This window comes from Zalophus californianus, chromosome X (assembly GCF_009762305.2).
Source record: "Zalophus californianus isolate mZalCal1 chromosome X, mZalCal1.pri.v2, whole genome shotgun sequence".
Classification (NCBI taxonomy): domain Eukaryota; kingdom Metazoa; phylum Chordata; class Mammalia; order Carnivora; family Otariidae; genus Zalophus; species Zalophus californianus.
Genome location: NC_045612.1, coordinates 15,573,525 through 15,597,227, shown reverse-complemented (window position 1 = coordinate 15,597,227; position 23,703 = coordinate 15,573,525). Strand labels below are relative to the sequence as shown.

The following is a 23,703-nucleotide window of genomic DNA, read 5'->3' as shown; positions in this document are numbered from 1 at the left end:
TGAAAAACTTAGTATAAATATATCCCATGCAATATTTGGGACATGATCTATACCAAAACAGTATTTGTTGCATCGCTGAAATTCAATTTTTTTTAAGTAAGCTCTACACCCAACGTGGGGTTTGGACCCAAGACCCCAAGATCAAGAGTTGCAGGCTCTACTGGCTGAGCCAGCCAGGCACCCCAGCTGAAATTCAAATTTAACTGAGCATCTTGTATTTTATCTGGCAATCCTAATACATACAAACATTCATAGTACATACATATAAATGTACACATACACACGCAGAGACACACATATATACAATGCATTTTAGAAATCATGAGTTCACATCGATACTTGAGCTAACTCTAAATGGAAAGGAAAGAATTTTGCTTGATGGACAGGGATGGGAAAAGGATTTTAGGCAGGGCAAAAGGCCTATTACAGGACTTAAGAGAAATTCATGGAGATTAAATTTTACTGTGTGGTGGGGAGTAGCAAGAGATTAAATTTTTAAACAGATGAATGACACGGACCTCTTAGGTAAGCATGCTACTGGCACCAAAAAGGACAGACTAGAGAAGGTGGCACAAGAGGCAAGGAGACACATTAGTCTGAGGGAGAGATGACAAGTGCCAAAAACAGGTGATGGCCAGGAGGACGGAGAGGAATTCAGGAGCTACAACGGTGTTAAAAAGGTTAAGACTGGATGACTAGACTTATAAAGGGTTAATGTATAAATTTATACAGGGTTGAGGGAGAGGATGGAGCAGAGGATAATGCCCATTTTCCTGACTGGGGCAACTAAGTGGCCAGGAGTGCTGTTCACTGGGATGGGAGACATTGGAGGAGCAGATCTGGGAATAAAAATGAGGAGTCCAGTTTTGGACATGTTGAGTTTGAGGTGCTGTAGGACAGCCAAGTTGAGACTGTCCAGGAACTAGCTGCATCCATGGGTCTGGAGCTCAGGAGAAAGATCGGGATGGAAAACTACGGACATGGGAATCACCTGCATTTTGATCAATGAAGTTATAGGAGTAGACGAGGTTGTCCAGGAAGAGGCCATAGAAAGGAAGAGAAGAAGAAAAGTGTTGAGGATCAGCAAATGTTCAAGGGACAGGCAAAGGAGGTGGAGCCAGCAAAGAAGACAGGGGTGGTCAGAAAAGTTGAATAAATGTCAGAAAAGTCGGGATCAGGAAAGCCAAGGAAGGAGAGATTTATCAAGGAGGCGAGGGTCAAATAATGTGGAGATGTCAAGATAGGAATTGAAAAGTGTTCCCCGGATTCTTCAATTAACAGCTCATTAGTGACTACTTCACGAGAGTAGGTGGCTGAGGTAGTAGCCTACTTAGCAGGTGCCAAGTACAGAGGAGAAAGCGTGGTGGAAAGAGCGCGGATCCCAGAGGTGGACAGACCAGGGTTTCGAATCCCAGCTCCACACATACTAGCATCTTGTTCAACATCTGTGCCTCTGTTCCTTTGTAAGATGGGGCTAACCAATACCTCATAGGGTGGTTGTGAGGGTTTCGTGAGCTCAACCATATAAAACACTTGGGATAGAGCCTAGCACATGGAGGTGTGATATTGTATCTAATGCTTCAGAGTAGGAAACCTAAACTGCCAAAGGCATCCCAAGCAGCAACGTAATACTCAGTGCCTACAAAATTGTTGGCAACAGAAGTGGAAGTCAGGGGGCTTCCATTGGACTAATGGCTTCAAGGTCATTTTATTGTAGCTGTGACCCAAATCTAGTTCAGGAAGCTTCTGCTCCACCACCGCTGCCGTGACAATCTCCCACGCACAAAGCTCTGAGTGGACACATTGGAAGCTAGAGTACGGAAGCCACAAACACATCTCTGGAACTGCCCGCCAGCCACCAAGCCCAGGAAGATGTCCTCTGCCTAACGTGAGCCTTCCAAACATTGTGCAAAGGCATCTCATTGGCAGAACTGAAAATGTATCAGAACCCATATTGTATAGAGAACCCTAGCTGCAAGGGAGTCTGAGATAGGTCTTTTTTTTTTCCTTTTCTTTTCTTTAGGCTTCCAAGGAGAAACACAAAAAGGGTAGGAAGGGATGCTGAGTAACAACAGATAATATCCAGCACATCTGTCTCGAGGTGGAGCAAATATTTTCATCTTGACAGCTGACACCAGCATTCCAACTGTGGTCAAAATGTAGGCTATCACTGGTTGACAAAATCCTGATACCAGACAGAAAATGGTGTACAAACAGTCCATAGGTTGGGACCGGAAGGACAGGGGTGGGGAAATTAAGGAAGGTTCTGTCTTGTGGCATGAATTATCACTGTAAAGTGGGGAGCAAATATCACCTGCCCTGACGGAAACAGGTGGAAGGCCAGGGGACCCGATGAGAGCAGACGGCTAATGAGTACATGGGGGAGGAAGCTGCCACCGTGTGAGAAATCCTTCTGCACACTGGCTAGCAAAGAAAACACGGGACTTAGTTTATAAAGCATTGTTATTCTTATTTATTGAAAATGTCCATTTTAAAAGTCTTCAAAATAAAAACAAGTTAGAAAATTTGAGCTTGTGTAAGAAGAGACATGACAGAAGAGGAAGTAAAAAGCCTCTAAGGGCAGCAGTTTAATTACAGGGTAACAGGAACCCACTTACAGAGTGTTGTAAACAACACAACTATGGAGACACTGCTCTCGGTTTAACATGGCTTCATTTCCTTTATATTACTGCTTAATATGTGAGCGCGGACACCACTCTGAGTACCGAGGGCCTCTCCTCAGAAGGGCCAAGTTCCAAAAACATGCATATGTACACGTTGCTTTAAAATAAAGACCTTTCAATATTATAAGCAATCCTATACCTTATCGACTATTTTGTAATCACAAAAATGTTCCCTATGGATGTAGTTTGCACATTTACTGCAAGGCATTGATTAACCACAGGCGGGGCAGATGCTCAGATCTGTGTGGTTGTTGTTAATTTTTAGGTGAAGGACGGAGTATCTAAGCTGTTGGGCTTAAAAACAGAACAACGGCCATTTCCAGAAATCTTCTTCACTCTTGAGCTTCCAAAGATGGCTGCGTGTGGTTGGCTGATGGCAGACTGTGGAATCATCCCCTTCCTGTGGGGAGTTCTTCCTGTGCAGCAAACAGTCAGCAGCCCTGTACCGTGTAGCTATGGGAACTTGAGACCCCCCCCCCCCCAGTACTAGAAAGAAAAAGAGCTTAGCAAGCTGGGGGATTCAAGCTTCAAGTGTGGTTTCTAAACACCATTTGCAAAACCCACATGTATAGGCACCCATCAAATGTATCTGGTAGACAACCCTGACCAGTCCATTGGCCCTTTGCCTCTCTTTCCAGTGATCTACCCCACCTGCCCAATTGCACCTGTCTTGGGGAGAGAAAGGGGCAGGTTGCACTGCTCTGTCCTGGAGCCTTGTGCCGACTTTCATTTGTGCTGAATTTGGATGTGTTTTGTTCTTCTGGGACCCTCTTCTAAACCTGGTTTACCACAGTTCTAATTTTGGAGACACTTACAAAGGTGATTGTTTGATTCAATGAGCAATGTTAGTAGACCAGTTCCAAATACTGAGCTTCGCTAGCAACCAGCACAGGACCACTAGAGGGGTCCTTTCTTTCTGGATATACAAACTGGACCAACAGCACATTTCTGCAAATAATGCTCCAAGTTCTACTCAAAGAGGCTGATGAATATTACAGCTTCTCACTGCATACCTGCGAAAGCGATAAAGTGAATTAAAGCGGTCTACTAGGACACAATATCTCCTCAATGCAGATTGTTTTGAAGGATGAGAAGTCCCATGTTGAATATGCAATGTAGATGAAGTAACTGCTCACAGTCTATATTTTCAAAAAGTAAGCAAAGCGCACACATACTAGTTTACACACCGCTTCGTACGGTTGGCTGAAAGCACTGGGGAAATAGAAAACTTACACATGAGGCAGACGGTTAGGGGGGAAAACCTATCATGCACTGGGCAGGGATGGTCAACTCTGCGGCTAAAGGGGAAGATTGTCTAGTGCAATTTGCTAATGGGTCTGGTACTGGCAGGGGTGACCGGAGCTTCTGCCCCATAGAGTTAAAATGTAAACCCACATAAAAGGAATAAGGGTGCTACTGTTTTCTTGGCCTTATAGACAACACAGGGCAGTAATTAAAATAAAAAGTGTGCATTGAGGGGTGGCACATGATAGTCAGGGCAGGGTGGCTGGGTCACTGGGCAAATGTGCTAGTCTTCCATTCACCCTACCCTAGTCATAGCTCAAGGAGCTTTGCCCTCCTTAAACTGGGTACTGAGGGGCTTCCAGATACAAGAAAGCATGAAAGAAAAAGTCAAGTTCACATTTACTAAGCCATGGCCAGCCACTGTGATATGGCAGCCAGCCCCAAAAGAGTGACGGGACGGGGCGGGGCAGGGAGGAGGGTAATGGCTGGTGAAGAGGCACTATGAATTGAAGGCCATCTGAAGACCGTTTAAGTCATTTGCCTATACTAGTTGTCCTTTTCTTATTAGATGGAAAAGACTCTGGGGAGACTTCCACCACCACCTCTTGCTTTTACCCCAGTCAAAAAGAAAACAACCAACCAATAACTGAATGACAACAAACACTCAAGCAAACAGAGACAGAGAAAGAGAAAGAGAGAGAGCGAGAGAGAGAGAGAGAGAGAGAGACTGACTCAGGTACAAAATAAAAACCAAGGAAGTGACCAAACAAATCATTCAGCTGGACATTTCGAGATGCCCTGGAGGCACGTGTGCCCAGCTGCACAGTGATGGTTATGGAAGAATGGAGGTCTTGCTACTGGACTCGGCCCGAATACACTCATCAGTCTGCTTCAACAGCCTCCGGACCAGCTTTTCTAGGTCCCTTCTTGATTTCAATTCTTCTTCCAGGCACTGCTTCATTCTTTTATTTTCCTATGATGGCAAAAGACTTGTTAATTCCCCAACCAAGGAGCGCCTTCCCAGGGCTCCTCCTGCTCCTCCTTTTAGCAGCCTTCACCACTGACTGTGCTTTCCTTCCTCAGGCTCCCTTCGCTCAGCTTCTAAGACAAGGCAGCCCTCTGCCTCTCTGACCCCTCTCTGGCCGAGCCTTTGCATTCTTCTTGCTTGCAGTGTAAGTGTCCTCTACGGCTCTGGCCTGGGGCCCTCTTCCAACTCAGCTCTCTTTTCACTTAGTGTCTCTTCTCCTTCAACTCAACTCAGGGGCCTCCCGAGTCCTTCTGACACTTGACCTCATCTCATCTCACGAGCACTGGGTCCACAGTCCCCAGTGTCAGCTTGATATTTACAAGCGCCTCAAACTCATAACGTCCTAAAATGAACTCAGTGTCTCCACCGTCACCCCAAACTTCTCTTCCTCCTGTGCCTCCTGATCTCCGTGAAGGGCACCACCCTTTCAAACTAGATACCCACGTAAGAAGCTTCATCTTCAATCCCTGGCTCTCCCTCTTAATCCCAACATCACAGCATCATTTTCCACAGGCTCTACCCCTGCGATGTGCCTTCCTTTACGTTCATTTTCCTCCCTCTGCAGCCTCAATGGCACTGCCTCAGTTCAGGACTCCATCGTGTCTCACCCTGAGTTTTGTGATAACCTCCCAAGTGGTCTTCCAGTCTCTGTTCTCCCCCCTCCAGCCCATCCTTTCCCCCGTCACCAGGTACAGCCAGTCCCCAAACACCAGGAAGAGTGTGCATCATGGAGCACTGGATCACATCTGCAGAGGATCCCACAAATCAAGATTTACAGTTCTGTTTACACTCACACACTCAGGGATGATTTATCTTTGTTAACATTCTGTTTACAAATGTCAGAGAGCATGAAAGTTGTAACTAAGTATGGGACCCTATTGTAAACCGCTAAATAGGTATATGAGCAATCCTGAGAAATTTAAAGCCAAGACCGCGTGGTAAAATCAACAAAACCCACCATGAAGACACAAGAAAAATCCCCACCTCACTACGTTGTTCCTGTTATGTGACCCAAGAAAATGACTTTTCTATTTCATTACCTGTTTCAGTTCTTTGACCTCATCCTTCAAGGCATACACAGTGTCGACCAGACTCCTAGAACATAAATTTCAGAGATTAAGAGCTGGCACTGAAATACTATTAAGAAAAACTTAAGTATAAAAGCAGCTTTCGAGAACTACAGCTCCTGAAAAGCAGTGGACTTTCCAGCTGGTCGGGAGAGACACTGCCATGAATGGTGCTCGTGGTCCCTATTTTCAGGGGCCAACAACCGCCCGCACCCGTGGTCATTCGAATGCCATGTCATGGCACCTTTTCTCTACTGCCATCCTCCTTGGCCGCTTGCTTCCCAGCTTGGGAGAGTCCAAAAAAAGAGAGACTCGGGCTCATCATAAGGTTTTGATTCTTCCTTTGGGGCAGGAACGAACATCACCTAACATGTAATGTGGGGTGTCATGAGACCTGCCTATCTTATGGTATCCGGGCAATGGCACTGCTGTTCTCACCTCTCTGACCCTACATGACCCTACATGACACAAAGTCAGGGGCATTCTTTCTGGAAGATCCCATCTGTTCCAAAAGAGGATAAAGTGCCCTGGCTAAGTCATGGGACAGTTACTTCCCAGATGGCTCTCTCCCTGGACAAGAACTCTGGAGATCTGGGTTCCAGTTCGGATTCTCCCACTTACCAGTCCTCCAACCTTGGGTAACCAGTTTCTTTCTACTCCTCTCCCTGTCTTACTTTCTTCACATACAAAATGGCAGTAATACCACATTCCCCGCAAGCCTCACAAAGTTGTTGTGGGGATTAATATAGCTAGTGCCAGCCTTTATACTTATTCTTCCATTTAACCCCACCACAAACCTTAAAGTATTACTATCATACCCATTTACGGATGGGGAAACCGAGGCACAGAGTGGTCAAGAGGCTGGCCCCCACATCACACAGCTAACACGATGCAGAATTTGGACATGAACCAGGGCTGTTCTCTTAAGCCCAAGGGCTTTACCATTTTGCCACATCACTTCATATACCAGATGGGAAAATACATTGACGATGTCAAGCACTTTGAAATATGCTGTCCTATGCAAATTTAGGCCTGACTTCAGAAATGACTCAAGTTTAAACAAATGAATTATTTGGCTACTTTGTGTTTATTTTATGAGCCCATACGTACTTAACCTGATTTTTCCCCCATTGGGTCACCCTCACTAGTGCGCAAAGGTAGACCGGGAACGTCATTTCCCTGAGCCTCAACTTCAATAGAAGTGGTGAAAGTAATGCTTATCTCGCTGGGTTTCTGTAGGATTCTAAATAGGTCAAGTATGTAAAAGTCCAGGGTTTGACTCAGTAAATGTGAGAAGCAACCCCCTGGCCATGGAAACTGGTGCTGTCGCCTTCCCAAGTGCCACCTAGACCCATCTGGAGTGCTATTCTTGCATACCCTAGAGCACCTTCCCATGTGGGGGAGCCACTGTGCAGAGAGTTCCACCCGCTCTGCCTCCCCTCCCCACTTCCCCTTGTTGGGGGGCAGCCCTCCCACAGCTCCCAACTGCATGAGAGCAAACAGGGCTATATTCCCAGAGAAGGAGGGACTGTCCTTCAGTGCAGGCTTTGCAAGAGATGCACTGCCCTGCTGGAACCTGCTTTCCAGCCCCCAGACAAATCAGAAAAGGTAGCCCGCTCTACTCACTTTTCTTCGATGATAGTCTGGCCATTGCTCCTGGTTTCTTCAATGATGAGTTTCTCCTCCTCGGGGAGTAAGACTTGTGGGAGCGAATCTTTGCGTGCACCTACAAACAAGGGTTGTGAGGGGAGAGTTACCCGAGACTGCTCTAGGTGTTGGTCCCTTCTACTATTGTCACTGAGGGGTCCTTGTTGATGGCACATTGCTGCCTTGCACCCAGAGAGCAGTCATCCAACATTTGCTGACTAAATCTTCCTGACGTGAGAAAATAGACAAATACATTGATTCAATTTTGGCCAGGGTGGGGGGCATTTTGTCAGTGAAGTCCATTCCAGTCAAAGGTGGAGCAGGGGTTGGGCGTTACCGCATCAGCACAAAGACATGGGCATGTTTATGGCTCTGCTCAGACTCTCTCCAGGCTCTGGGGATGGAAGAGGTGACAGAACAGACAAGGGACCGGACCAAAGAGCTCTCCTGCACCTCCAACCTCCCCCTCACTTCTGGATCCTTCCTCTTGGAGTTCGAGCCCTTAATCTTGAATCTTCAAGTTGTGTGCACTCACTGCCTCCCCCTTGCTGAGGTGGTGGTGTCTCTGCCTTCCACAGGGCCCAGCACTCCGTAGGCGCTTACTAAGTAGGCAGCAGACTGACAAACTGCCTGGTTAAATGCACTCAGTTCCCCAGGAAACAGGACTTCTGGCTGGAGAGAGGGACAGAGAATGGGAGGCCTCCATGATGCTAGACATTTGCCACATGTCAGGGGCAGGCTAGGCAGGAGGGGTGGAAACGTGACTCTCGAGGCCTGAACACTGCCTCCACCTCCTACAGATCTGCGGACACTGTTGATGTGAAGAGAGCAGGTTCAGGGAGCAGATGAGGTCATGTTTTGTATGAGGGATGCTTCTTCTGGTGTCTCCCTGTCCCCCTCTCTTTCCTAGTTTTCACGCCCCAAACTGCTCTCACGTTCCATTCCTGCCTCCTTGAAACTTGTTCTCAGAGCCAGGATCTGTCTATGAAGCAGAACATAGGACAGTCCTCTCTTCACGGTCAAATGTGTGAAGTCTGACATCAAATGTTTTCCTCACGCCAGCCTTGGGGACATGTTACTTTGAAGGCATCGGTCAAGGCCATCCGCCCAAGTGATCCCCACCCCTACTCAAGTGATTGGTCATTAGCTGTCCAACAGGGAGCGTTACGGAGAACTGACTTCTTCTGCAGATGCAAACACCTTGCACCAGGTCTCCTGAATGTCTATAATCACAGCAGACAAGACAGAACTGATGCGACCTGGTTTTTTAAAAAGCTCAAGGAGCAATCAGAAAAACCTCATCTGGCTTTCAGTTTGTAGCCTGAAAGGTGCTGGGAGGTGGGGCGGGGGGTGCCCTTTGCTGGTAGCTCCCTGTAAACTGCACACATTCCAAACGGCCCCTGCTGAGCAGCTACATTTCCAGATTTTCAGAGCAACTTTGAAACCTGAGCTGGGTGAAGCACTGTTCACTTAAATATGCAGCTGATCAAAGATAGTATTGTGACTTCCTTTCCAAATCTGCCTATGAGAAGAGATTAGCATCAGTTCACAGACACAGGAACTCTCTGGGCTCTTTAATTCCTAACTAGTGCTCGTGAAGGTATCCGTATACTTCAAAGGAGAAGGACTTTAAAAGAAAAAAAAAAATCTTTTTTTTTTTTTTTCTCATTTCTATCACCTCCAACTTTTTTACTCTTGCGTCTCTCTTTCTCTCTGGGTGAAAAGAAACAGCGGGTAAACAAACCGCCTGGCAGCTCAAAGCACCTTATCGGAAAGATGCAGTTCTGAAGCACTCCTCTGCACCCGGTCACCTGCTTTTCTCTTTTTTCAAAGAGGCGCTGAGCAGTCAAAAAGAAATAGCATTCATTAGAGAAAGTGGTTTGGGAGGGAACCTACTTGAGCCGTGGCCTTGTTGAAAATTTGCGCTGGTGCAGTAGGCTTCGATCACTTTAAGGATCTGCGCGTCTTCTTCCAGAGCAGCAGTACCTGTCGGATTTAAGGAATAAGGACTTTGCAGAGACAGATCTGCCTCTGGACCCTCGAGATGACGCGGCGCACTCCTCTGCTGGGGGCTGGCTTCCCTGACTGGAAAGCCTCCTTCGGCCGCTTTCTTTCCATTTTTCTTTGCTGAGGAAACCTTTTCATCGTTTGGGGGCTTCTACTAAGACTCCAAGGGGCCACAATGACCGCAGCGGGCGTGGCCCTAACCTCAGTTCTCAGCCAAAGTACACCACAACCTGCCTCCCCTCCAAATTGTAAGGCTCCCCTTCTCTAGGAAGCTTTCCCCCATAGACCTCACCCATTTTTTCCAAGCAGCCAGCAGAGTCATTGATTCTCCCTTCCTCCCCCTCCCTCTCCAACTCGTTCTGGAAGGGATTGGGGGATGGAACCCTGCTAGAGGGCTGATGTGCGCACCCAGGGGTGGGCTGGGCTATGCAGAAGCTGGAGTCTGGCAAAGATTTCTCCAGACTGTATTTTTGGCTGAGACACTGAGGAGGCATCCCTTACTCCTTCATGTGTGTCCCAAAGTAACTCGGTCCCAGCCATAGAGGCCAATGCGCACAAATGGACTGGCCAACCGACTCTGCTGTCCGCCTGGGAATCAAGCCGTTTCCACACGGCAGCAGGCTGATACCTTGGCTAACTGGGAACGTCACTGAGCATTAAATTTCCAGAAGGATTTCAGCCTTCAGGTATGTTTAGTCTATCTCAGTAGCGGAAAACATCTTGGGCATCAGAAACTAAGGGACAAAAAATGTATCCATAGCAAATGTGGCCCTTTAGTGGTTCTCAACCAGGCGGGGCAAAATCTTCAACGCGAAGATCATATGGAGGGTGTTTGGCTCAGATCACATGAAGTGCAGTGGGAGGCAGCTCGTTCAAAAAGCTTAGAGGTGACCAAACCCTAGAATGCATGCATTTTTCTTTGTGTAACAGGTGATACAGAGGACAAGCTGCTCTCATCATCTGCTTCCAACAAAATTCTTCTGCTAGCTCATCCATAACTGACCGTCAAAAAGTATAAAACACATGGCGCCTGGGTGGCTCAGTCGTTAAGCGTCTTGCCTTCGGCTCAGGTCATGATCCCAGGGTCCTGGGATCGAGCCCCACATCGGGCTCCCTGCTCGGTGGGAAGCCTGTTTCTCCCTCTCCCACTCCCCCTGCTTGTGTTCCCTCTCTAGCTGTGTCTCTCTCTGTCAAATAAATAAATAAAATCTCTTTTAAAAAAAAGTATAAAACACATACTTTTCCGAATCACATATTCCTCCTCCGATGGCTTTCTTTCCGTCTTTCTTTTGTGAAGAAACTTCTTCATTGTTTTGGGGCTCTTACTAGACTCCTGTAAGGATAGAGGTTTCTTTATGAATTAGAATTCTCCCCCTGAAAACAAATTGAAAAGAGCAAATGAAATTAAACCGAATGGCTCTCTCTTATTTTGACAGTTTCCAGAGTGCATCAAAATTTAATAACATACACAAAAAAATGGCTCCAATAAACTCTAAAGGGTTACATAAAACAGAGGCAATGACATTGTCCTCTCAATTGCCATAGGGACAGGTGCCATCTGTAGTGAAAGCAGTGGGTGTTGATCCTAGGGAAATAACCGTATTCCTAACGTGGTTTATAGTCCTCACTGATACAGTTTTAAGGGAATTAGGTAACAACTGTAGTACATACTGCTTTTCAAAGAGCTTCAAAACGGTTTAAATACATTTTCCTTAGCAACAGTCCCCCAAAGAAGAATATTAATTTCCATTTGTCAGATGGGAAAATTTAGGCAGAGGGACTGAATACTTTCCCTGAAGTCAGGGAGCAGAGCCAAATGAGGGATCTCTGGATAAATAACTCGGGGTCAAGAGTCACGGGTGTAGACCCAAGCTTAAATATACATATATAAAGCCATATTTTTAATTAGGTGATTAAAGAGCCATGAATTATTGAATTTGCTTTTGCCGTCTGAATAACCAGTGCCCATTATCAAGTATCCAAGTAAACGGATTAGAATCTTAGACCCTGGTGACCATTCTTCTCCCAATCTCCCATGCGATGCGTATACGTGATGTATGGATAATAATTAGTACCTCAAAATATACGGAACAAAGAATTTAATTTCTTCCACTTAGCCACAGTGACCCACTTAGACTTACTTGAAAACAGACAGACATGGAAAACTCACATGTGACAAAAAGAACAGGAAAAAGAGCATTAAAAAACACACACACACACAAAGGAAAATGGGCATTTTCAGGGCATCTAAGACGATGTTTTCAAATGTATTTCACAAGAGCCTGCTTTTTTGAAGAAAGTACTTACATGTCAGATTTGCATCTTCATATTTTAGCCACCAGTTAGAACAAGGGACAAAACAAGCATAAAGGAAAGCTTCATTCATCAAAGGTTACAGCACAGCATTATGATGTCACTGTAAGCCAAAGATATTGTTCTACCCTTACCTTTAAGATATAAGACATCCTCTAAAGTGAATATGTAAAGAAAGAGAAGATGAGCGTGAGAGGTCGATGGTTATAATGACCAAATCCATTTATCAATAATTCTAAAACAACATTTGAAATGTTAGTGTTATCATCAATTACACAGAAAGAATATCATCATGTTTCCCACATTAGTCTCAGATGCAATATCATCATGCAAAAGCCCAAGGAATACAGTTCTGTGTGGAATAACAAATACTGAAAATAACCGAAATACACACTATGCAGTAAGAATATATTAATAACTCTCTTCTCCCAGTGGAAACAACATGATCATGCCTTAGTTTTAATGGATTAGTTCTGTGAAGGATTAAGTCAACTTTACCCTTCAAGGCTCACCTGCATTTGAACTTAGTAACTGACAATTACAAAATATCCATCGTTAAAAAGGGGACCCAGGTAACTATGATGTGGCACTCCTGGTTTACATAATCAGAGAAGAAAAGTGGATGCCTGCGGGTATCACTGGTCGATTTCCAAAGCAAACCTGTGGGACTATTTCCTGGCCCAATTCTGGACAGAGGTACATAATAAGGATTCTGCTCGAGCATTATTTCTCCTGTCGTGCCCAGCTGAAATGATCAAAAAATCCTCCGGTGTCCAAAGACTGTTTTATTTTTGCTGCACTCGGAGTTGGAGGCAACAATTAATCAAAACAGCAGCACGGTGTTTGAGATCGGGACAAACTTAAAATTGAGCTAAATCTGTGTCAGGCATCAAAACACACGTTCGAAATAGAAATATATGCTGTCTTTGCCCCCTAATTCTAAGACGCACCTCATAACTGTCACGGACTTAAACCTTCACTCGGTAAGACCTAGGTAAAGAACAGTTCCTAATAAATGAGGCTCTTTACTGAAAGCTGAAACGATGAGAAACAGCTTAGGGGAAAAAAAAAATAAAAACACTGGATGGAAAAAGTAACACTCCACAATCACAGGAGCTAGTAGTGACTGACATTTCCTGACTGCAACTTTCAGGAAAAAATAGAAAGAAACTTCAAGTGCCCACACTACCCAAATATCCAATGCCCTCTAAGGTTGTTGCCTAAAAGCCTCTACTTAAAAGACATTCTTTTCATTAAATTCTTTTCCCTTCCCAACTGCAACAAAAAGTCCAGGCCCTCATAGTTCAGACTCATGGCCTGGTCCCATAAGACTTTCCTGGTTTGGCTTAATAGATCAAAATGATCCAAAAATGCAGAATTGGGTCTGCTTGGGTGGAAATTCGGGTCGAATGAAGTGGCTCTTGTTTGAGACGTGTGGACGTGATTACCAAAGGGTACAACTGTCTTGTCATCAGAAAGGTGAAGCAGAGGCACTTTAGGAGGGGACCAGGGAACTCAGGCAGTGCACATAAACCCTGTGGATATTTGATAAATATCTGCACAGGGACACTGGGGAAACGGGAAATTAAAAAATAAGAAATCCCTGAGTCTAACAATTCACAAGTGACTGACATCTATCCCCTAGCATAAATTCTAGCACATTCCCACAGAATTATCTGTAATGAGCTATGAAATGAGCTTGTCAGAAGCATTTTATACCATAGGTAGCAAAATTACCTCTTTATAACCTAGTGCTGCTGATGGTCTAAGTGGAGGTGCAGGTCGTAGACAACTTAAACTCCACGGTTTTATAATTTGAGGAGGTTCCAGGGGTCCTCGGGGCTGTCCAGTAGAGCTAAAAGACTGGGAAAATGTCTGATGAGATGTTGGCAATCTGCCATTTGAACCCAACCTTGGGCCACACGGCAAGAGAACAGCAACAGTGTCATTGGATCAGCAAAGCCAGCCATAGAAAAGGAAAGGTGGGCAAACAAAAGTCTCCAGTTTGAGAACTGGCACTCTCCAGGCCAGCTTATGGGGTCTCTAAGGAACAGCACCACATTGACTCAACATCCTATGATCCTATCTTCCCTCTCTCTTCTGGAATTTCACTCAAGCCAGGGGTGGCTTTCCTTTAGAAGAGAGGAAAGCGGAGTCAACATTGAATGTGTTCAGTCATACATTGGGCGCTCGACTAGGTGCCAAAATAGGTTATTTCAGTGGAACGACCAAAGAGGAACCTCAGCAAAGCAAAGTAACTAGCTGGCGACTGACAAAGCCAAGATTTGAACTCAGGTCTGATGCCAAAGCCCTCGTTCTTCCCACCACAACACACAGTGCCTGAGACTGGAGTTTTGGCATCACCGGTTTGAGTGTTAACAGACAACACGGCAATCTTTGCTCTCACTCAACAAGTACGGTAAAATCTCATTGATTCCAATTCCAGGAATTCCAAAGTTGTGATAACTCGGAAGAAGGCAACGCTGCAAGTTTACCCTCGAAGGTGACCTAGTGAATGTGGTAGCATCAGTGAGATTGCATGGCGGGGCTTAAGTCCTGGGGAAGGGAAACTCTGTGTTTTGACTCAGCACACAATGAGTAGGAGACTAACGGTCGCTAAATAAAATGAATTTTGTGTATCACTGAAATATCTTAGTGGGGCTTGTGATGAGAAAAACTTTGCCGGCAGTTGGGGCAGGGGAGTCCCTTAATACTGTCAAACAGAAGTGCACACCTCTCGGTACACCTCTGTCTTAATTTGGATGGGCCACCCTCCACAACAAGAAATCAGAATTCGTGAGGTTTTACTGTACTTTGAAGCCTACAAATATAGACGAGCTGAAGACTAAGGGCATGCTCACTGCTTCTCGTAAGTCCTCTGCAGGCAGGTCTGACGAGAGCCTCAACAATCCCCGGACAGCACGAGTGGACCACTTACGGAATGACCGCTGCAAGATGATGATGAGGTCTTGGATAACGAACTGCAGGAGGCGGGCCCCCGGATCAGTCTGCAGAGCTGCTCCAGCCACTCCTGCAAGTCCTGGTTGCTGCTGCAGTGGATCACGATTCTCTCCACGTTACCTGCATTGCCCACCGGGGAGCATTTGGAAACAAGAGCGAGCAGAAGCCTGAGCTCGCCTCCTTCATAAACAGACTCGACGCAACTAAGACTCAGGTGTCTGTTTTTAAGGAGGGTTCACACCTACGTGCTAACCCTGTGGAAACGTCTATGTTGGGGACAGGTCATGAAGTCAGGAAATAAATACCTGTATCTGATTTCTAAAACTGTCCTTGACTTCTACTGCTTACAGAATCTGAGGAAAGTAGTCTAAAACTTTAAACAAACTCACAGGGCAAAAAGTGAAGGACAGAGCCATCTCGTTCACAGAGAATACTGTAGTGCCTCAGACACTATTCAAAGTTGAACCAACATCTAATTTGGGCTCCCTACTGGGGAAGAAGGGGGTAAGGCCCCGGGGCCAACATCCCAGCGTCAGCCACTGTGCCGTGTCTGTGCAAAACGTGTAAATCACACAGGCCTGGCAAAAGGGACCCCAGGCCAAAAGGTCAGGCCTGGCATTTTGCTTGGTTTGTGCATTTACATCAGTCCGTTTTGTTATTTCTGAGGCCCAACAGTGGCTGTCTTAGGCAAGAAGAGATTGAAACTAATGGCAAAGCCGAGGCTTCTGAGTGGCCAGGAGACTGTGTTCTATCGCTGGGCCCTAATTATCTCAGGAGAGCTAACATACTATGCTGTGCCCAGGTAAAGCTCACTCATAGCCTTATCACAGAAAATAATGGCATTTATTTATTCAAATCCCACCTCGTCTCAAAAAGGATTTCAAGTAGCTACTTGAAAAAAGAGAAAATTACCTACCTGTGATTTCAAATGTGTTGTCATTCCCTTCGATTTCATCTAATCTAGTCACCACCATTCCTGCTACTGGTATTTTTCCCTATCAGAAAAAGAACATTCCCGTTAATTCTGTGGTTATATGCACCTCTGCTTATGTCTATTAGATTTTTCTGACCCTCTCAGGAATCCCTGCTGAATGACGGCTAGACAGATTTCTCTGGCCTGTCAATAGAGAGTATGTTTCCCTGCTTTCAGTTTTAATTAGACAAGAAAGCAAGGGGGGAAATATGGGTTGTGTTTTGCTAACGCGCCCTAAACCATACGGTGGAGATTTACAAACAGCTTACTTTTTTCTAACACATTTGCAGGAGACTCAGTCAACAAAGTAAAGACTCAAAAAAAAAAAAAAAAAAAGTCCAATTTTACGAAAATTAGTAATTGCTCTACCAGGCTGAAGGAAGTTTAACTTCCTAAGGAGTTTCACGACTTGCACCTCAGAACCCCAAATCATGTGATATGACTGCGACTAGACAGTCACAGGAGTGGGTCCCAGCTTTATAGTTTCTCAGCAATAATGATACGAGATGAGCCCGTGAAACATGGCTGCTGATTTATCCGGTTGCAGACTTAGAGTTCTATTTAAACATTCATAACCTAGCTCACAACCAGAGCAGTGGACATTGAAGATAAACTCATTACAGCAGTATAAAGGTTTCTGATCTAAGGAACATCTGTTCTTATAAGCCGTTTAATTACAACAAAGGGTCAGAACACTCTGTGTTCTCTGGCTGGAGCTTTTAATGCCATAGTGGAAATATTGCATCTGGATGGAAACCTGTTTTCATTCTGGGTCCTGCTATTTGCTTTATATGAAATCTACTAACCTGATAGATAAAGCCACTCATCCGAGGACTTGCAGATAACATTATCAAGACACTTGAGAACAACAGGAGGTACCGCTCCTCTTTTTCCTAAAGTGAAATGAAACATGCTAAGCGGAGAACAGAAATTGGACATTTTATTTGTTAAGAATTTCAGGAGTCACTGTTGTGTAACCCAGAGCTTGTGAGGCAACGAAACATGAACAGTGACCTTTTAAGAAAGATACCCAACCTCAAAGCACCAAACTAGTTGAATTTTGCTTTGAAAGGAGTACAAACCCATGGTTTATCTCTCTTCTTCCTCTACAAAACAGTTAGGTGCAAATAACCATGCTTGGTTCCCAAGTACGCACGCCTGAGACGTCACAGGGTTCATGCCAAGGCACAAGGCTCTGGGGTCACAAAATGAAAATGATTTTACTTTAAAAAGGAGCAAAACAGAAGGGGCTTTCAGGCCATAGGAAGTTTCCTATGCTCTAGCATGTGTATTAAATTCTCATTCATAAAATTACTTTTACTCGGTAAGAATAAGATAACTATCATACCCATGTAATGGGAAGAAGTAAATACTTTTTGAAAATGGCATGAAAGGAAATTTCACACAGGAGGGCTTCTCTGAACCCCTTAAACAGATAGGCGATTAGTAGGTGCAAAAAAATTCTGTTCGGCTTACACGCCCAGCCATGTTAGCTGCAATGATCCTTATGCCTCTCTCCATCTCCTTCCTTGCACTTGAGAAGGGCAATCCTTCGAGGCTCACTCTTCTACCAAGTTCTCTGCAGCCACTCACATCTTTCTCTTGCTTGGTTTCCTTCTGCAGACACTTCATCTCTTCCTTCTCCTTCCAGCAGCCTCTCCTGCTTAGCTAGTTTCTTCTCTTTTGCCCTTACCATCCGCCCATCTCCTGTCCCTCACTGGCCCCCACGGCTCCTTCTTCAAAACACAGGCCCGCCTCGCTGTGTTGCGCTTCACAGATGCTGCCGTTTTTACGATTGAAGGTCTGTGCCAACCCTGCGTGGAGCAAGTCTACAGGCACCATTTTTTCCAACAGGCACCATTTTTCCAGCAGCATTTGCTCACTTCGCATCTCTGTCACGTGTTGGTAATTCTTGCCATATTTCAAGCTTTTTCACTATTACTGTATTTGTTCTGGTGATCAGTGATTATGACTCACTGAAGGCTCCGATGATGGTTAGCATTTTTTAGCAATGAAGTATTTTTGATGGAGGTATGTACTGTGTTGAGACATAACGCTATTGCCCGCTTAATAAACTACAGTACAGCGTACAGAAAACTTTCACATGCACCGCGAGACTGAGAACTTGATTTGACTCACTTCAGTGTGCTGTTGGCTTTGTGGCGGGGCTCTGGAACCGGACCTCCAGTGTCTCCCAGGTATGCCAGGACCCCGTGCCTTGACGTTCTCTTGCCAAATTACTTGCTCCCTTCATTTTTCTCCCCATTGATTCCTTCCTAACTGCGGCCCCACTGCCCTCTGGAAGTCATCAATAACTGCCTTCTAGCGAAATCCAATGGCTTCTTCTTGCTCTCCATACTCCTTGACCTCTGACCCTTCGGCAGCACTCAGCCGGCTGACCACTTTCCGTCACCCCTCCCTCCTGGGGTTTCCATAACAACACGCTCCCCCAATTCTCTGGGTCGGGCTCTTCCAGGTACTAGCTCCTCCTCCCTCCACCCGAGAGGTTTATCCCAAAGGTGTGAAAGACTAATAGTTAGACTCGCGGCCACATTAACCCTCCCCAGGGTATCTGCATCTTAAATGAGATTGCTTGTTAACCCCAAGTCATGAATCTCTGACAGAGACCTGTCAGGGACTATAGGGAGATGTTTTGGGATGGGGAAGGCAATTCTAACGCCCAATAAATCATACCAGGTGACATAAGCAACCTTCCTCCCCTGCTCTGCCCCCTTCCTAAAAGACATAATCCATCTTCAGCCTTCCGTGCCTCTCTCTGGATATTTTCTTCCTAGGAAGGCACATCTGTCAGGAACAGCTAAATCTCTGCCTCCAGCTCTGCCCTCCCACCCACGTTTCTCTACCTTAGTAACAGCCGCCTACAAGACCTCTCCACCTGGAGACCTACGGCTGGTTACCTGCAAGTGAACAGGTCTAATATGACGCCATCATCTCCAGCCCACAGGTCACCGCTTCCTCTCCACTTGCCCTCCTAACCGGGCTCAGATTTGCCCCCTGCAGTTGTATTTTCTCCTCCACCACCTTCGTCGGCGCGGGGCGGGGGGGGGGGGTGCTTTTCACTTTGCAACCCAGCTGGTCCTTCTGTGGCCAGCCCCCTCCCCTCCAGTTTCCCTGAGGCCCATGCTTGTCCGATTGAAGCATCATCAACTCCCCCTTCGTGGTGTGGATTTGAACAGCTCTTGCCCGAAGCCTGGGGTTCTCAAAACCCGACCTCCGTCTCTTTCCCTCTCCCAGCACGCTTCCTCTGCTCCTGACCGACGGGCTTCCCCACTGTCCCGTGGCAAAAGGCCATGCTCCTGTTCTCTCCTGAGATAAGAATGGCCTCTACCTTACAAAATCCTCGCCTTTCTTCTTTGTGGCCCTCCCCCTCCAGGCCCAGCTCCATAAGGTCTTCTTGCTCTCCCCCTTCTCCGAACTTCTGCGGAATCCACTGTGGAGATCTGCACAACCTACCCTGACTACTTGGGTCTGTTCGCTAGTTGCAGCTTGTGTTTTGACCTGTTTGCAAGGCATTCCTTGAAGGCAGGGATCACCGCGGGTTCTCTCCGCCTATCTCCTGCAGCACCTAGTAGAGTGCCGGGCAAGGAAGAGCTGCTCAGTTTCTTCGAACGTTCAAGCACCTGACCTTGACGGAGAGACAGGTCAAAGAAGAAAAACAGGAAAGAGGAAAGATGGAAGCAACGGCACTGAGGTCTGAAACGTCTTACCTCGCACGTTCCATGCTGCACCATTACTTGTGACATAAACAGCACATTTCCCAAGGTTTTAATACTCTCTCCTTCCCAGGCCTGAATAGGCTCAGAAAGTATCTGCAACTCCAGCTGTTTTCTCTTTCTTAGGTCTTGGCACTGCCCCTACAGAACCAAAGCAGAACATAATGGGCTAGGAATTCTTGCAAAACAGACCCAAATCAAGACCAAAGTGAGATGAAGTTTTGGACTTTCAGATTTCCAGAGTCCCTATGCCTCAGCATGATGTGTTCCCAACAGACAGAAAGATCCACTATCCTAACTCTGTAGCCAAAGGTTTTGTGAGCAAGAGCTACTTTTGCCAAAACATCAAGATAAAGTGGTAGCAGGGGCCATGCATTTGTTTCGTTATAAGATTGATTTGATTCACTGTGGCACAGCCCTATACTTTAGGGACTAGTAGTAGATTGGTATGGGGAAAAAATACTAAATTAATTTTTGTTCCTAAAAGAACTGTGAAAAAGAGATACAACTGAATTTTATGCATACAAACTGAAAATACAAGCCAGGAAACAGTATGTGGGATATGAATACGATTTATATAAATATCACTGCTTCAGAAAGCATGAAGTTATTTCTTAGAGTAATTTAACAGTATTCATTCCAAGTTGAATATGAAAATGAGCATATGGTTAGTTATGTTACTGTTTCCAAATAAATGTCATAGTTTTTTGGGGTGTGTTTTCTATAAAATCTCTGCTGCCCCTTTTAGCTATATGGCAACTGGAAGACATCAGTTCACTCTACACACATTTTTGAAGCATCTATACTGGGAATAAATATACTATGACCATCAAAGCAAGCTTCGCAACATGGAAAATGGTCAGAAAGACCTATTATTTTTTTAAAAAGGAATGTTACATTCAATTTACATAGGACAAAATAAAGGGGACACAAAAGAGTCATAAATGCCATGGCTGTCAGTGGGCCGTTCGATTAGGCTGAGCCATGTAACTGTTTTTGACCTATGACAATAGCAATTTTAACCTAATACCTCACTCTGGTTTTCAACTTGCTGTTTACCTGTGGACACATCAGGTACTGATCTTCCGACAGCAATAAAAATGAGGTGATGGTGAATGTCCCATCACAAGCTTATAGCAAGAATCAATAACTAACCATGGATCGATCCCAACTACTTGGAATGCTACAGAAATGTCTAAAATGAAGCTAAACTTGGGGTGCCCGGGTGGCACAGTTGGTTCAGTACCCGACTCTGGGTTTTGGTTCAGGTCATGATCTCGGGGTCGTGAGATTGAGCCCCACATCCAGCTCCGTGCTCAGTGCAGAGTCTGCCTGAGATTCTCTCTCCTTCTCCCTCTGCCCCTCCCACCTGTGCTCTCTCTCAGACAAATAAGTAAATCTTTTAAAAAAGGAAGCTAAACTTAATCAATCACCCAAAGTAACACTATCTTTTCTCCTAAAATGCCACCAAGTGGTTTTACATCAGTGGGTTCAAGAAGACATTAACCATCACGCTCAAGATACAAGATTACAGGTAGCTTTGATAGCAATCTATATAAAGCAATTGCATTTTGGTAGGTTTTCTCCTTTTAGATTTGACGAAGGATTTCTTTTTCATATGCAAAGAATAAACTCACACCTTTTGGCATAAACAGATGAATCCAGTATCGATGCCAATCAGTGACTGACAAGCTACGCAGACATAAGGTGAACGACATGGGGGTAAAGACAAAGAGACAAAAGGAAACCCCCCACCTACACAGCAATGCTTAATGTGGCAGAGACTTCAAATGTGAGTGCTTTATGCCCGCAGCCTGGCAACCTTTCGTAGGTAAGCATGATTTTTTTGGAAGACAAAATTAAATGAAGCAATCACTGCGATACTCTTGCTAAAGCTTATTGTTTCCATTCTAAAGACCTTTGCATGAGGAAAGAAACGTTACACACAAGTCACTCTCTTAGGAACAAAGCATACAAAACGGAGAATTATAATTTGAGAGCATCACCTACCATGAGAGTTTTGAATGCTATGATTGCTTTCAGAATATCCTGATGATCTGGATGCGTATCCTATTAAAGGAATACATTGTAAAACAATATTAAAGGAGAACAGATCAGCCGTTGTCAGGGGTCGGGGTGGGAGGAGGCTGTGGCCGCAAGAGACGGGAAATCTGAGAGGGTGATGGAACCGTCCTGCATCCCCATCACTGCGGTGGTCACAGGAATCTACACACGTGATAAAAGCCACAGCACTGCACGCCAAAAGTAGGAAGTCCATTTTACTGTAGGCAATAATTTAAAGATCACAAAATAAGACAGCACTTGAGCATTTGGCATCTCAGCGCCTCCAGTGACCAGGTGACCAAGAAACGAAGACAGCTGGTGGCGCTTCATGGATTTGGCAACAACATCCTAGATGTGGTTCCTGAGACTTTAGATAATAACTAATTGGCAGTTGGGGGCCATCATCAGGCCATGTTGTTAATAAATGACAAGAGGTAGGGAACTGTGGGAACCGAGTGGTGGGTAGAGAAAAATCAATCCCATTTCACTTTCCTTCACAATCCTTCATTTTCCCTCTGCAGGCTCAACATGGCAGGTGGGAACAAAATTCCAGGTTTCATACCATTGTGCTCCTTTGTAAGCCATGGTAGTACCTATGGTCTGCAATTCCATGGTACTTACGACCCCAGCAAGCGGACAGGTTCAAGAACGGCTTTGAGGAATCCTTACGTCCATGACTGCTCATGAAGGGAAAGGGGAGATTCTTGGGGAGGCTGTAGACCTGATGTGGGGGTAAGATGTCTACCTAACCTCTGGGATTCAGCTGGAATAATGGAAGGACAAAGTCTGCTGCTCCACCAGCCTTCGGTAAGAAAACACAGAGCCGAACAGACCCACGTCAGGAGAAAGCATCTCAGCGGACGGCGAACTAGCGCTGAGGGAGGGTGTGGGTTAGCTGATGGTGGGAAATGGAAGGCAGGAGTGTAGATGGGCTCCAATTCAAGGAAGCCCCAGATAGAGGGTCCAGGCAGTGGGGGCGTGGGGGCGCATCTGGGGCTTCTCCGCCTCTAACTGAGTGTGTATTAGTACTCCAGCATTGAGCCCTAACAGAAACTGAGGCCACTGGTTTCTGGGTTTTTGCGATAAGCAAGGAGGGGCAAACCTCAAACGGTTCGGCAAACTGATTTAGCTTTTGGAAAGGCATCCAGAGGTCAACACCTTCCCAAGCCCTAACTGAAATTTCATTCCGGCAGGCTTTACTCACTAGCTCCCCACTGCCTCCAGCTTTCCGGCAGGTCAAATAACCTGAGAATGTGGTTTTGCTCAGAGGACGTGCTTTCAATCCTTACAAATGCTGACAAGACCGGCAGCGTGCAACCTTTTTCTTTAAAGATAATCAAACCCTTTAAAACCTCAAAACCTTTCCCCAGACACAGGAAGAGCAACTAGGGTAAACGCAGCCTCCCTCAGAGGGCCCTCCTCTCCCACCCACGCCTCAAACACCCACGCTCGATGGCGCAAGGACGACTCTAGAAGCTATCCCTGTTGATTGGTTTTTAATAAAAGGATCGGGCCTCTTGCTGAAACAGTATTCCATGATCAGACCTTGTTGCCAGTCAACTCTAAGTTGGTAAACACAAATGTGAGGGAACTTTGATGTAGGTCCATGGACACAAACACAGATCAACTAATACTGGACCCATTTATGAATCTTTAAGGAAATTCCAGAATGTTCCAGCATAATCCAGAGTCAGAAAGCTCAATGATCACAGAGCTCTCAAGATATTTATCCCTGTCTGTAGTGAAAGTGATATCTATATTTTCTATTGTTTTGCTTTGTTTATCTCCCCAAATCAGGTTGGTTCATATACCAGAACAACAGAAGATCTTGGTCAATTTTGACTGAACCACCATCTACAGAGGAGGAAAACCTAAGTCAACTTGAGAAAAGCAGCAGCACCGAGGCTGGGAGGGAAAATGATCATGAATATTTAGTAGTAAAGGGAAAAAAAATTAATGACTCTGTGAATTGATAGAGGTG

The 23,703-nt window shown here is 45.5% G+C and overlaps 1 protein-coding gene across 7 annotated transcripts in view; it reads right to left on the bottom strand.

Annotated features, from left to right (window-relative positions):
- Positions 1 to 2,455: 2,455 nt before the first annotated feature.
- Positions 2,456 to 23,703, bottom strand: part of ARHGEF6 (Rac/Cdc42 guanine nucleotide exchange factor 6) — a 96,319-nt gene continuing 75,071 nt past the window's right edge. For 3 of the 7 annotated variants that reach the window (XM_027607900.2, XM_027607903.2, XM_027607904.2), the window contains 12 exons: positions 21,669 to 21,728; positions 19,653 to 19,799; positions 16,731 to 16,817; positions 15,868 to 15,946; positions 14,929 to 15,071; positions 13,728 to 13,865; positions 12,125 to 12,145; positions 10,917 to 11,010; positions 9,567 to 9,656; positions 7,650 to 7,749; positions 5,997 to 6,051; positions 2,456 to 4,902 (listed from right to left, as the gene is read on the bottom strand). In XM_027607900.2, coding sequence (XP_027463701.1) covers positions 4,762 to 4,902; positions 5,997 to 6,051; positions 7,650 to 7,749; positions 9,567 to 9,656; positions 10,917 to 11,010; positions 12,125 to 12,145; positions 13,728 to 13,865; positions 14,929 to 15,071; positions 15,868 to 15,946; positions 16,731 to 16,817; positions 19,653 to 19,799; positions 21,669 to 21,728 — 1,155 coding nt within the window. In that variant the 3' untranslated portion in view covers positions 2,456 to 4,761. The remainder of the gene's footprint in view (positions 4,903 to 5,996; positions 6,052 to 7,649; positions 7,750 to 9,566; positions 9,657 to 10,916; positions 11,011 to 12,124; positions 12,146 to 13,727; positions 13,866 to 14,928; positions 15,072 to 15,867; positions 15,947 to 16,730; positions 16,818 to 19,652; positions 19,800 to 21,668; positions 21,729 to 23,703) is intronic. The other 4 variants (XM_027607898.2, XM_027607899.2, XM_027607901.2 and 1 more) reach the window with 4 other exon arrangements.